Source organism: Chlamydotis macqueenii, chromosome 12 (genome assembly GCF_036417535.1).
Source record: "Chlamydotis macqueenii isolate bChlMac1 chromosome 12, bChlMac1.mat, whole genome shotgun sequence".
NCBI lineage: Eukaryota > Metazoa > Chordata > Aves > Otidiformes > Otididae > Chlamydotis > Chlamydotis macqueenii.
This window is the reverse complement of record NC_141567.1, coordinates 2,692,064-2,706,556: the sequence shown is the minus strand read 5'-3', so window position 1 is coordinate 2,706,556 and position 14,493 is coordinate 2,692,064. Positions and strand designations below refer to the sequence as shown.

Here is a 14,493-nt window from a genome sequence, read left to right as displayed (position 1 = left end):
AGCTTAGTCTGAAAGCCTGGGAATACACAGGTAGCCTACCCATAATGATCTTCCCCGTTGGGATCTGAGTGTTGGATATCTTCTCCTGTAATACAGCAGAGCCAGAAGAATCCACCTGGGAGTTGTTATTGAAATGCTGGTTTTAGCCCCCATGCCGTTTCTTTGCATTGAGGTGACGCTTGTTTCCTAGCCTACACGCGGCAGGGCCACCTCAGAGCAGATCAACTTTTCAGAAAGGCACCTGGCATTTAAGGAACACGCAGCACAATCTGGGTGCTTGCAATGCTTGTGAAGGGTGCTGTTCCGAAAGCTCTCAGTACCTGCGCTGTTTGTCCCCAGAAAAAGGCCTACAGGGACTTTGAAACGGATCACACAGCCACGCCACCAAGCTTGACCTGAAGCAATGATTTGTGAAGGTAAAATGGCTCAGTCTGCCAGCAGATTTGCCAGTCACTGCTGATAGAAATGGGGTTTGTGATGTACACAGTGATCCACAGGGAGCTGGACTGAGACCAAAGTCATTTCGTGCAGGCCACTGCACAGCCAAGAGAAGATAATTTTCAATCTGTACTAACCTGGCCTGGTTCAGACCTAGTAGCCTAGGGATGCAAAACTTTATAGTCTGTTATTAGTCCCAGTGGCCTACAAAAAAAAATAAAGTACAGCCATTTTACAGACATAAATACATACTTTTGTATATATAGAGAAGTGGATAAGAAAATTCAGAGGTCATCAGTGAAAAGAGATACCAAGATGCAATTCAGAAGTAGTTTTCTCCTGGTGTATGAATATGCAAAAATCCTGATAGGTGCAAATGATTCCTGACCAGCTCTATTTATGTGAGGAACGTACAAAAACATTGGGCATAAGACGTTTTGATTTTCGTTAACAAACTCAGGCCTACCAACACACAGCCCAGTGGACAGAAAAACTTCTGTAGAACTAGAAAGTCATATTCTTTCATTTCAAGAACGATTTTCCAGTTCACTCTTAATCTGTATGAAGCAGAGTGCTTTTTGTTGACCGCTTGTGAATTAATTTGTAAGTTTAGAAAAAATTATCAGATAAGTTTTCAGACTTATCTCCATCTCTAAGACACCAAGAAAAAGCAAGTTCGAAGGACAGTGCATTCCTCAGAGACCAGAAGCAGGAAAGGGAGATCTAGGATGCAGCCATAGTTAGTATGGAGGACCTGAGTTACTGTGACTAATTGTCTCACAATTAATAGCATTTTCATCTTTATTAACTTTTCCAATGCCACCTGAATATAATTTTTAACTTTTCCCATCATGGTTTCCCAAGGCATAGTTTTTAAAAAGTTATTTTAGTTGAATTTCCCATATCTGCCTTTCACATTACCCTCACACCTAAAACTCACATCAAAGAGACTGCATTTCCTTCTTGCTGACTTTGACAAAATGATCTCAAAACTGTTCAGAACACTTCAAAACTGCCAGGCCTTTTTGCTGGTTCTTCAGCTGCATCCCACCACTTTCTTTGTATCCAAGCAGGGACTTTCCCTCTTGCACTGCTTCCTGGATCACCAGTGATTGTCCTCCTTAGTTAGTTCTGCCTTTCTGTTGTCACGTCTCTTGACTTTGAGGGTAGCTGAGGAATTAGTCATGGCTACAGAGGGATATTCCCAAACATCTCAGAATGAAGTCTGTGAAGAACTTCTGAATAATTGAGGGGAAACAAAGGAAAAACCAATAAATAAGAAAGAGTTCAAAGGCTGGGAGCACGGGAATCAATTTCTTCTGTGTCATGACTTAATATTCAGTCTTTGTTCAGGCAAAATCCTTTCCCTTTTAGGGAACGTGATGCATGGTACTTTTAACCTGGTTATGCAAGGAGGGGAGTATGTGAATTTGAAGTCCATGAGCCCACCTGAGTGTCCTTTGCTAAAGCGTCGTAAGAGACCTGACAGAGAGACAGTGTTACTGCAGTGAGGTAGGAAAGGCCAGAGGACTAAGGATAAAAATCTGGGGAAAACAAGGCTCTTTTAGCTCGACTACTTATAGGACAACTTGTTTTACTTTTATTATTAATTAATAATTCACTTACTGCCAGCTACAGCCTATGCTCAGACCCACCTGCAAAGTATGGATGCCACTACTCTTAGCCATTCACAATGGTTTGGAGACATTGGATTATGAATATACATAGCAAACCAGCGAGAATAAAATGCATTTTCCTTGTGCATCTAGGTAATTCATGAGATGAGACTGGGCAAACTATTTCTGCTGCCTGTAATACTCCAGTTAATTGGACAACTGCTGTGCCAGAAAACCTTTTCCCCACCTACAGCAAGTAAAATTTATACTGGTGGTTGATAACAAGAACATCTTGATAAAATGGTTGAATTTATTTTATACCTATAACTGAAAAGGGCTCTTAACAAAGGGGGGTAACTGATATGCTCGGTAAATCAAGGATAAAAGGACACAGGCTCTATTGAAGATTTTTCCCCTCGTCTTTTCTTTTTAAACCTTTTGATGAGGTGCCCTGTTGCTCTGAGATGAGCTTCCACTGAAGTACTTTTGGAATTATCTCAAAGAGAAACGGATCATTTAAATGAGTTAAAGCCCCCAACACAGATCCACTATCTCCAACCTTAGGTTCATTTTTTACATTAAGAATTTTGTGAAATTTATAAAATAACTTTACTACTGAACCAGGGGCTTATAAGACAAAGAAGTCTCATTCATTTTTTTTCCTGCTCTCTTCTGAAATGGTGAAGAATGATATATTTAGAATAAAGATGAAAGGAAATATGTAAAAGAGAGGAAATATTCTGATAAACTTGTAGTTATCAACCTTGAGTGTTTAGAACACTCCTACAGGCAATGATTCTTCAAATTCCTCCAGACCTACCTGGGATTTCGGTCCTTCAGAGAAAATTCAATTGAAGATAAGATAAGGTGCTCCTTTCTTTTTATTTTAGACAACAGAGAGAATTTTAAAGGTGTAGGACAGGAGAGCAGACTTCAATTTTTTTTTTTTTTAATATGGAAGGAAAGATTGTGTTTTTTTCTCTCCTGTATGTTTTCTTCAGGGAACAAGAGATATTGTATGTGCCAGAAGGAAGCCAGTCATGGCTGGAATACTCAACAGACTGGACCTGTAAGTTCCTTATGACCTCTACAGGTACACAAAATGATAGTCCTCCTCATTTCTACGGAAGGGTAAATTGGTTGTTTTACTCATTAAGCAGGCACGGGGCAGACTAAGACTGGCCTGAGACTGTGCATGTGGGCGTTGTACTGACTGAGAGATTATCTGTTACAAAATCTGTTATACATTTGCTAGGATTTGAATAGGCTTACAGCACTGTAATATACATTTACCTTTACTAAGTGCTCAAGCTATGGTTCATTGTATGTTACGGGGGCTATCACGCCTGTGTGCAGGCATCTTCACGTAAACCTTGGAAGCAGTTTGTGCCCCTGTGGTACGAAAAGCATTGTGTTGAGAAACTCTGGCGTACCAGACAAAATCATGGACTTCGAGACTCAAATTAATCCTGTGCTTCAGTCCTTAAGTGCACAGACTCCCACTGAGCTCTGCCAGAGATATATACACATAAGCACTTAGATAAGGATATATTTGAAAAACTTTATTTTATTATGTTCTTAAAATGCAATTTTGATTCAACGTCAATGAAAGATGCAAATGGCTAGAGACGCACAGTTCTGGGATGTATCTTGGAAAGTCTTGGGGAATCCAAGCAACATTCCAAAAGCTGAAAAACTTTCTAGTAAGAGGCCGTCACTCCTATAGTTTCCATACTTTCCTGTACTGTGATTGGCTTGTATGGGATCTACCAATATAGTCAAGGAATAGAGAAATGTCAGAATGAATTCTTTCATTTTGTTGATGAAGTGCTAGCTTTGCTTGCCAGCATGCAGGGTTCAATAAAAGCAGACAAGTCTTCAAAAAATTGCAGCATAAATAGATGAACTCTTTAAAGTAATATAAGTTCTGTCATCTAGATGTGAAATATAGACCTAAGTGCCTGCCAAAGTAAAAGCTGACCGCACATTCCATAGATAAGTGTTAAAGTTTTCTCAGAGTGTCTTGGGCTGAGAAATGTTTTAACTACATCTCTCCTTGCCACAATGGACAGAATGAAAGCATTTGAAGTTAAATCCATTTTTCAAAGGAAGAAAACAAAGCATCCATAAAGAAACAAAGGCATATCACAGGATGAGGTCTCTACATAGTTCCCATTTTCAAGAAAGTTGCAATTAGCTGTGCAATGGAGAAGGTGAACTTGGTTCTATTTCAATAGCATTTATAATGATTACAGTAGCTGGAACGCTGATAGGTACGTGCAGGGGGTTGGTTTCAAGATTTCCTTGTGAGACAGAAGGTCAGGATTCCTGTAGTCTCCTGTCATATTTAATTCATATCCTCTGGCCTTCTTCACCACATTTATTGAATTACAGGAATAAAATTCAACGAACCAAAAAAAAAACCAACCAAAAAAAAAGAGGACAGTGCAAATCTCGATTTCTTTTCCATCCCTACTGCACAACTGACTTCAGTGGGCTTGTAAGAAAGCATCTTAAAGCAGAACTCGGAAGGAAGGGGAGGTACAAGTTACTATAAACCCTCTCCCCACTCCCATAATTACGTCCAAATAATTTACTGAAAGGAGTGACTATTTGCATGTGGGAGTAAGGATCCAATTTCTACCAGCCAAGAATCTCCCTCTATGCTTTTAAAGGCTAACCTTTGTGTATTCCCTGTGCGTGTTTATCAGATTTCTTCTTGCCATGAACGAGATGCAGCAGAATGGCTTTTCAAAACCATACTTCAGAAAAGCACCACTGGCAATTCATCGCGAGTGCTGAGAGGCAATCCTCAAATAAGTTAAAAATACTACTTTCAGGGAAGTGTCCTAATGATGTGCTTATCATGATGATTCCCTGCAATCATCTTAATTAAATGGATACAACCCTTTATCCTCCCTCCACCAGTGAGATGCAATAAGCAGAGAGATTCCAAGAGGCCCGCAGTGTGGACTCTGCTGCTGGAGCGCACGAGTAGCAGCTCAGATTTCTCCGCCACCTCTTCAGTCAAATCTACCCACAGTGCCCCCACTGTGGTTCAGGTACTCACAGTTAAAAGAGTGCAGTCTCCTGGTGTGAGCCCAGTTATATCAGCACCTCCTAAAACCAACCTGCACCAGTACCCAACAACATCTTTACAACAGCGTAATTTGCTTTTAAAGCTAGGTACATGCAAATCTGATTGTTGAGTCTGACGCAAACTATTCATCAAAAAGATGACAAAATATTTTGAAATTCTATCCAAAACTGCAAGCTCACCAATATTTAGCTTTGGCATTTGAATTTCTGGAAATGTCACAGCTAATAAATAATGTATTATTTTCTGAGCTAACGTACATTTTTATTTTTAAATGTGAATCTGCTTAACTTCCAAAAATTATGTGCTCTGCTCACATACCTGTCCACCTATGGGATGGCTGCCTTTCCACTTAATACATTTAATAAAGGTGACCAGATGCTTTGTGTTTTTAATGGCTTGTTCTGCATCCCAACAAAATGTCCCTGTTTTGGCTGCGATTGCAGATGATTCATTCTGAAACGCTGCCCAGCTGCCCTGACACAGCCGAGGCAGGGCACAGTTAGAAAACAAGCCATCTGTGCAAAAGAAGTGGGCTGGAGGAGTGCTTCGTCAGGAAAAGACTCATTTCTTGGTCACTGTTTTCTAGGGATCCAGTAACCCAAAATCCTATGGGTCCAACCTCTCTGCCTTTGCAGTTAGATCTCATTCCCTTCATATTATCTTCCTTCCTCCCTTACTTAGAAACCCTTCAGCCTGCTCTGCTATATAAGATCAAACATTTCTGTAAAATATAAGATGGTGATCCCACTTTCATTCTTTCCAATCACATGGCAAAATTCCTGACCCTGTAGCTGCATCAGCCAAGCTTCATGCTAGAAAAAGCAAGAGGGATTCATTTATGGCTTTTCTGAATAATTAGCTCTGCTCAGCTCTGTATTACCATCACTCTGTTGTCAGGGCTGCCAAAGGAGACATCCTGCATTCAGGAACAGTCGCACCACTTGCTTGCAGGCTAGCTGCATTCAAGGGCACAATTCTACCCGCAGGCAAAGCTCCCCACCACCTCAGCAAGAGGCAGGCACGCATTTTTTGAAAGCGAAGCCTGGTCCTGAGTGTGTCATTGAGATAAGCCATTTCAAACCTTGAGAGAGTTCTGGCCCCGTAGCATCTTTGGCGTGACGCGCGGGCTGCGTGGTGAGGCAGCGCTGACACCTTCTCCCTGCCCAGACGGAGCGTACGGCCAGAGCAGCTCGGCAGGACACCACCGTTCCGGGGTAGGAAGCAAAGGTTCCTGTCAAGTTTTCTTTACAGTCTATATTCTCTAGCATTTTAAAGAACCATTGCAATTCAAGTCATCTGGCATGCATACGAATGACAAATACGCTTCAGAGGCAATAAATTAGCAATTTCAAGGCTTTACTTCCCCTCATGGACTAATTGCCAGAGATTATAGTATATTATGAGAGAGCAATGATACTAATGCCTAAATATGCTTCAGTGATTATAGAGCTATCCCCAACAACCAAGCTGTTTAAATGTCAACGCAAGAAAGCTCTTTATTATGAAATTAAATATTATTTTGAAGCAACTTCCCAGGCTTCATGCCTGCAATAATACCGTCTTGGAGCAATATATATTGGACAAACTATGCTTTTTATAAAATATGTACACTAAATGGTCCCAAAATATTTTTGTGCTGCAAACTTGAACAGCATTCCTGATAAGAAATAGGATCTCGGTATCTTTTTATTTTGCACTTGTTACTAACATGCTGCTGCCTTCGTTCTTTCCTCCACTTCATATTAATACTTGTGTATCATCGCTGTATAGAGAAGATAAATTCTTGGTTTCTGTAAAAGTGAGGAATCAAACCTCAAAGCCCTTTTCTGCTTTTTTTTTTTTTTTATAACTCCAAGTACTAAGTGTCTTGCAGAGATGCTTTTGACAGTCCTACTCCTCACATCTAAATAAATCTGTTTATACCCAGCATTGAGAGAACCCCTGGAAATTAGACGAAGCTCCAACTTTCAGGTTCAGCTGTTGATGTGAAGCAGAGAACAAAAGTGTCTTTAAGCTGTAACTCCGGTTCCACAGCTCTGGAGATAACTGTTGGCGATCACAAGCTCAGGTGTGGATTTACAAGGGAGGGAGGCTAGAAAAGCTTTAGCACCTCACCAATCTCATATAGGACTTCCACCCTATGGATCTCGTCACACAGCTGTGCAGCCTTCCCCCAGCATATGGGGACAGCAGCATATGAACCTGAAGAATACCACGTTTTTTTTCCCTAGAAAACCCTAAACACTGCAGTGGGAGCTGATGGTAGGAGGTGGCTGCTCTGCTCTCCAGATCCAACATGCCATTCCCCTCACGATGTTTCTAAAGATTCTTGGTATGATGTCTACCATAATGCAAATAAAAGAGCTACAGCACGGTCAAAGATCACATCTCATGTTCCCTAGTATCCAAATATATTTATTAACCTCATTTTGAAGTTTTAACTTAAAATAATAGAGAGCAAAACTCATCTAGGAGGCTGCACATTTTAGTTGGCTGCTAAATGTCAGTGGAAGTTCTAAAAATATTGGGATTGTCTTTGAATCTGAAGCTTGATTTCTAGTAAACTTAGTAATTATATCTAGTAATTACTGTAATAGTATGGAGAATGTATAGATAGGCCTGTAGGCACAGATCATGTAAAATTAAGGACAGAAATTACAGAAAGACAACTGCTAATGAAGTAGTGGTGGAATTATATATATTTTTTTTCTTTAGGAAGTATTGTTTCTTAAACACAGCCTGCAGATCTCTTCCATGGTGTGCTCCTGAAGGAAAGAGGGGCTTCACACATGGATGACCAGGGACTTACTAACAAGAGTTCCACTGTGCCCAGCTGCAGCAGGACCAGACACCTGGATCCACATCCTAATACTTTCTGCTGCAACCTGGCAATTGTTAATTCTGAATTTTTGTTGTTTCACCTTGGCTGATTTCTTCAGCCACTTTGTACCTCAAGGTAATGCTTGTTTATCTCAGAATGTCTGAAGCTCTTTCTGGTGCTCAGGTAAAGACACCTGCTACATGTACTCAGAAAAGATATAAATTGCTCTATCATTTGTAACATTTTTAAAGATCTTAATCTATTAAAATCACAGCGTAACTGACAAGGAACATGCTGAAAGGCCATGAGAATTCTTTTGCTGCTCTTCCAGGCAGACAATGGTATGACATTTTTTGTTATTTTTTTTATTTCTTGACTTAGAATATACGATGGGAAACCATGTCTTTATCCTTGTAACAGTAATAAACTTACAATAAACAATAATAAACTTAGAATACTGATGTTAAGTAAATAATCAGAAGTAGTAAGTTGACACTACTGAAAGGAGAATTTTGTGGACTTATAATAGAACAAGGACAAATCACCTGCATTTGGCTATTGTTACGCAAATATTATTTGAAATCAGATTAAAATCCTCTAACTTTTTGCAGGCACCTTATAAAACGCCTCATTATTCCCAGCTCTCACTCACCATATATCCCGGTGCACACGTACACTTCCCTGTGATGCTGTCACAGTCTGCACCGTTCTGGCAAGGGCAGGGCAGCTGGCAGCCTTTGCCGTAGGATCCGGGGGGACAGGTTTCATTGCAGTAGAGTCCAGCCCAGCCAGCTTTGCAGCTACATTCTCCAGACAATGGATGACAGCTAATGAAGACAGACAGGCATTAATGAGATGTGGACATAAAAGAAAAATACGGTCTATAACCAGCAGTAGAACCTCTAATGCGCAGTGCCAGCCAGAGTCACACTAACAACAGAACAAACCTGAAAACTGCTCGGGATGGTGAACATAAGCAGCCATATAACTTCAGAAGTGAATAGGGAATATGGTGCTAAATACCAGCCTGGCACGCCATTTCCAAACATCTGGGAACTACAAAGCACTGGAAATTTTAAACTTCTGAAGATTTTGCTTTTCCATTCTCAAATCAATGTGACTTGGATTACTGACATGAACCACAACACAATTAATCCATACAGTTGTATGACATATATGTGCCATACTATTTCCCTGTAACACAGTCAGTTAAAGGTGTTCAATGTTAGGAGAAATTCCAATGGACGGAGGAACGCAATCAAGAGAGTTGTGAAGATAAACCCCGAGTCCCATGGCACAATATTCTGTCCTATCCTACTCTAGTTTGTGTTTTAAAAGCAAGTGCCACCTCAGCAAAACTTTTCAGCAGGGAGAGATAGAAGGGAAAGTACTTTGGAAGGGAAAAAAAAAAATCTATTTGGAAAAAGAGTTTTGCAGGGAACATTCAACCATAGAGAACAGAACTGATCACTGCCTGAAGCCTTGGGACTTACTTGGGGCTGCAGTGAACAGGAACCCTAGGACTAAATCTCAGCCGTGCATGGAAACAAGTCAAGTTTCCTTATGCTGAATAATGAGCATTGCTGCCCAGCATTAATCCTCTGGCTTTCATTCCTATTCAAACAATTCCACACTGTTGTGAGAGCACGCAGAGAGAAAAGCAGAAAGTCGTCATAGTTCAGCCCCGATCGGGACCAGACTACGCAGTCTCTCTCTCACTCCCCCCATCCTCCGAGAGAATAGGAGGAGATGATATAAGAAAAACAGCTCAAGCCTTGAGATAAGGACAGGGAGAAATCCTTAAAGTTACTGTTACAGGCAAAACAGTCCCAACTTGGGGAAAAGTATTCATTTTATTTCTAAAACTAGCAGGAGAATGAGACAGGGAACAAGACAACCTCCCCCTACCCCTCCCTCTTCCCGGGCCTAACATTATCTCTACTACCTTCCCTCCCGAGCGACACAGGGTTTTACGCCACTGTGTCATCGTCGGGGGAAGAACTCCTCGCATTCCTCCTCTGCTCCAGCGTGGGGTCCCTCCCACGGGCCACAGTCCTTTGTGAAACTGCTCCGGCGTGGGTCATCTCTTCCGCAGGGTGCAGTCTCTCCAGAACAGCTGTCCCAGCGGGCCCTCCACGGGCCACAGCCTCCCTCAGGCCTCCATCTGCTCTGGCGTGGGGTCCTCCACAGGCTGCAGGTGGATCTCTGCCCCTCCGTGGACCTCCATGGGCTGCAGGGGGACAACCTGCTCCACCATGATCGTCACCACAGGCTGCAGGGGAATCTTGGCCAGGAGCCGCATTACTCCTCCCCCTCCTTCTTCACTGCCCTTGGCGTCTGCAGCCGTTCCTCACAACAGGCTGGCAGACGCCTCTCAGGATCCTTTTTACATCTTATTCACTTCTCATCTCCTCTCCACTTCTTGCAGCTGGGCCAGGCCGAGTTGGGCCCAGTCGGCTGCCCCGCGGGAGGCCAGAGGGTGAGGCCTGCAAGGCCCACAAGGCTCGTGCCTCCCCCTCTCTGCCCCAACTCAGCTGCTTCACATTTTCTCCTCCTCTTTTTTCTGTTTTCCCATTCTTAAATACGTTATCGCAGAGGCGTTATCACAGGACATTCTGCTACCAATTGGCTTGGCCTTGGCCAGCAGCAGATCCACCCTAGGCCCGGCCGAGTCCACTGAACAAAGGGGAGCGACTTCCAGCAGTTTCCTACAGAAGCCACCACCTTAGGCCCCCCCTCACCCAACAAAACCAGAACAGAGAACCAAACCCAAAAGACCGGACAATGCCAGGTGTTGTAGTTTAGCCCCTAAAACTACAGAGTCTCTCCTCACTCCCTCTACCCTCCAGTAGGACAGAGAAGTAGTAAAGAAAAGGTGTCAAAACTCATGGGATGCGATAAAAACAGTTTAAGAGAACAACAGAGGAAAAGAAAACAGAGATGGAAAACAAAAACAATAATAAAATATACTTACACATAATTTACAGTACAACAGCTCACAGAGGATCCTGACACCCAGCTCCCTCCCAGGCAGCAAAACCAGCCCCTCCGCAGCGTCCCCACTTTATACCCTGAGCGCGACATCACATGGGCTCATTTGGGTAAGCGACCCCAGCTGTTGGCTAATTGGTAACCTGTCCCAGCTGGGTGCCCCCGCCACAGGGGCCACCAGCTCCAGCTCCTCTCCCAGCCCAGGTGAAAATTAACTCTGTCCTAGCTGGAACCAGGACGCTTGGTCCTTCTGCATCAGCTAGATAGAAGATTTACCCCTTTGTTCCTCTTACTACAGAACGGTTTATCTTTATTCACCATTTTATCTTCTATGAACAGAAAGAGCACCTCCCAGGTTTTCTTAGGGCACTAACTTCCCACAGCAGGAGAGCCATGCTGAGGCTGTGGCTGGGGGCTAGGAAAGGAGGGGAAGGCTGGAGATTTATTCAGTCCTGGTTTGAAGAGACAGGTTTCTGAGGGATGGAAAGGGAGAGCACAGGGGGGCGTCTAGTTTGGGGAAATGAGTGGTCAAAAGAGTGAGCAGGGGATGGAAAAGGAACCTGGACTTTGGAAAAGGACTCCATGTTGCCTGAGACCAGCTGGGAGAGCAAGGCTCCACCCGAGAGCTCGCTGTGCTCTGGGGGCCTCTGCGCCGCAAGGTTGTGCCACAACAGCACTGTCTAGCCCTCGGTGAGAGAGATGAGAAATAATACTGCTACAAATCAGGTCTTCTTTATTATTCTCAGAACAAGAAGGAATAGAGTTCTGCAAAGCAGCACCTCCCTATGGACCCGTCTCCTGGATTTTTCTCTCATAGAAACTATTTATTTTCCTTTACAACTGTTTATTACTATAGTTTAATATAGCAGACATGACTGAATGGGTTTCTTTGCACCAATAAAATTAATATTGTACATGTTAATTTTCAAGGTAACCCCATAAAACGTAATTTCCAGGTATGTTTCTGGCAACTACTGGTAGGAGAGGATACTCACATACTGTTGTGACAAAGAATAATCAAATTTTGTGAGTGTCATATGTTTCATGATAAATAGTGTTTTACTGACTAATTAAAACAATTCATCAGCTTAACAAACTACCATCCATGAAATTCTTCTGACAAAGCAGTCCCTGAAATTATGGTTGTTCACAGAGCACCTCTTAACATTCAGATGAAGATAATAAAAGCTCGTTTTTTCCCCCTCTGTGTCTATTAATCACTACCTAATAGGAGCAGAAAGCTAAACATTAAAGAAATATTTTAAAGTGGATTTTCTGTTTCTCTGTTTTCACTACTACTGCACATGTCGTACTATTCCATGAAAACTGCATCTGCTGGCTAAATTAAATCTTTCAAAGGTAATATATGATCATGGCAGTTTGAATCGCTCTGTGACAATTCAATTGAAAATACTATACTCCATAAGAACTTCTACTCCAAGGTTGCCTCCTTCATCAAAACAGACAGCTTTTTAGCATGGGATGTGAGCTATATATTAAGGACTAAAAATCATCCTAACATGCACTAAAATAAGAAGCAGAAATCAAACAGGCTTTGTAGAAGACTCTACAGGAGACAGGAGGCTTGGACTCCAAAGCAAGGTCCAGTAGAAGGTTGAGACCATATTCTGCCCTTCTAAAGCCTTGTCCACTCTCTTGTGAGGCTCTGAGCTAGGAAAAGTCCAATGCAGATGTTTGGGTCCCTGCACCCGTATAATCTTCCCGTTGAAGCAAGAACAATTTTGTTATCATCCTGAGTATGTCAGAGTTTTGTTCTTCTCCTAGACTTGTAGTCCTTCAGTGCTTTGAAATACTTATCTTACAGAGTGCTGGCATTGTAGGATTAGGAAAAATCCTCCGCATTAAATTCCAGACTTATGGTACCCACAACAACAGTTCTGGGTAGGCAGCAACACTTGGTGAATAGACTGTACATCAGGGGAAGGGAAACTTTTCCTCGACGGCAGCAGAATCAATCTTTCCAAAGCTTTCGGCAAGCGAAACATTAACGCACACCACAGCGTAACGGTAGCGTAACAAGCAAAAGGACCTCAAACCCCCACAGCCAGGTGTGAACGGAGATTGCAGGCTGTGTCTGGCCAGGGAACACAGGAGACTTGTCTCAGATAGAAAGAATGCAACGCCCTGAATCAAAACGACTTGTTTGACAATTAAGGTGCCCTGATGCAGTGTAAACTTGAAAATGGCTGAGATCGAGATGCTTAACCAAAATTCAGAAGACAGCTGTTCTCTTCCCAACCCAGTGAATCTTGGCCATGTAACTGACTCTTTCTGCTTTCATTTTTCCCATTTGTAAGAGGATGCCTTTCCTCCTTTGGAAACCCTTTTAAGCTCTGCAGCTGATATAACTGAATACTACTAATAGTATTTTTTTTTTCGTATTCTGGTATGTATGAGCTATTCCAGTAATTACAGTCATTAGAGTTCACACTGGATATATTGCAGCTCATGATGTAGAAATAGTGTATGTATGTTAAGAATGTTTCTCTGATATTGGCATTCTATGAAGTTTCACTCTGTTCAGCCTACGTACCCGGACAGATAACAATAGCTAGGAAATTCATCTGTCAGCCATCGAACCATCTATGCATCCAGATTGTCCCGTGAACTACAAGCCAGCTGCACTGAAGTTGAAAAGTTTGAGGCACTTAATGGCAAAGGTGTTAAGGCAAAGAACAGGAAACACAGCTAGCAATGTGAGTTATTTGTGTAATTCCTCCCTTCCTGTCCTGAATGCACCTCTCAAGGTCATGAGTCCATGGAACGTTTTGCCAGCACGGGTTACAGCATATGTAAGGCACTTCTTCATGCCACCAACAAACTGACATTAGAAACACAAACAATTCCTCTAGAGAAGGATCGCTGAAAGGATGGGTAAGAGAATGTGAGGTCTCCAAAAGGATCCCAAAAGGCAAACCCACCAACACCTGCTCTCCAACCACTTGCTGCAAGCAGGAATGGAACCTTACACTCCTGAAAGAGTCTGGAGGTATTATACATCAGTATTTTGCATTCAATCTTAACAACTTTTATTTCTTCAGATCTCTTGCACAGCAGGAAGGAATAGTGTGGAAAACCTAGAGTGAACGCAAGCAGCCAAGTGTTCCTCTGGCTGCAGGCCAGGTAGAGGTGGAAGCTGGAAGCTGTCCACAGCGCACAACATGGCATGGGAAGGAAACTGTGCCATGGCTCTCGCTGCAGTTTGGAAGCTCCTGTACAGTGCCTGGCTTTTGAGTCACATTTACAGCAATAAAAGACTTTTTTTTTTAAATTTACTAGCTGAGCTGAAAAAAAAAAAAAAGTCATTTTTGACCTTTAAATTTTTTAAGCATCTAATTTTGAGGAAATTCGAGGAAATCAGGTAATTTAACTTTCTTAAGACAAATTGGGAAAATAAATGCTTTAGACAGCACAGTCTGTTCCAAATTCTGAATTTGTTCTCCACACATCTTTCAGCCAAAACAACTTATGCCCAGTGAATTTCCTGACTTTCTGTTTATACACTA

General features: G+C 42.3%; 1 protein-coding gene across 1 annotated transcript in view; it reads right to left on the bottom strand.

The window, feature by feature from the left end:
* The window catches only part of MEGF11 (multiple EGF like domains 11), a 203,768-nt gene that overhangs the window by 69,160 nt on the left and 120,115 nt on the right, over positions 1-14,493 (bottom strand). The window contains exon 11 of the mRNA XM_086756994.1: positions 8,628-8,802. Within this exon, the coding sequence (XP_086613120.1) occupies positions 8,628-8,802 (175 nt within the window). The remainder of the gene's footprint in view (positions 1-8,627; positions 8,803-14,493) is intronic.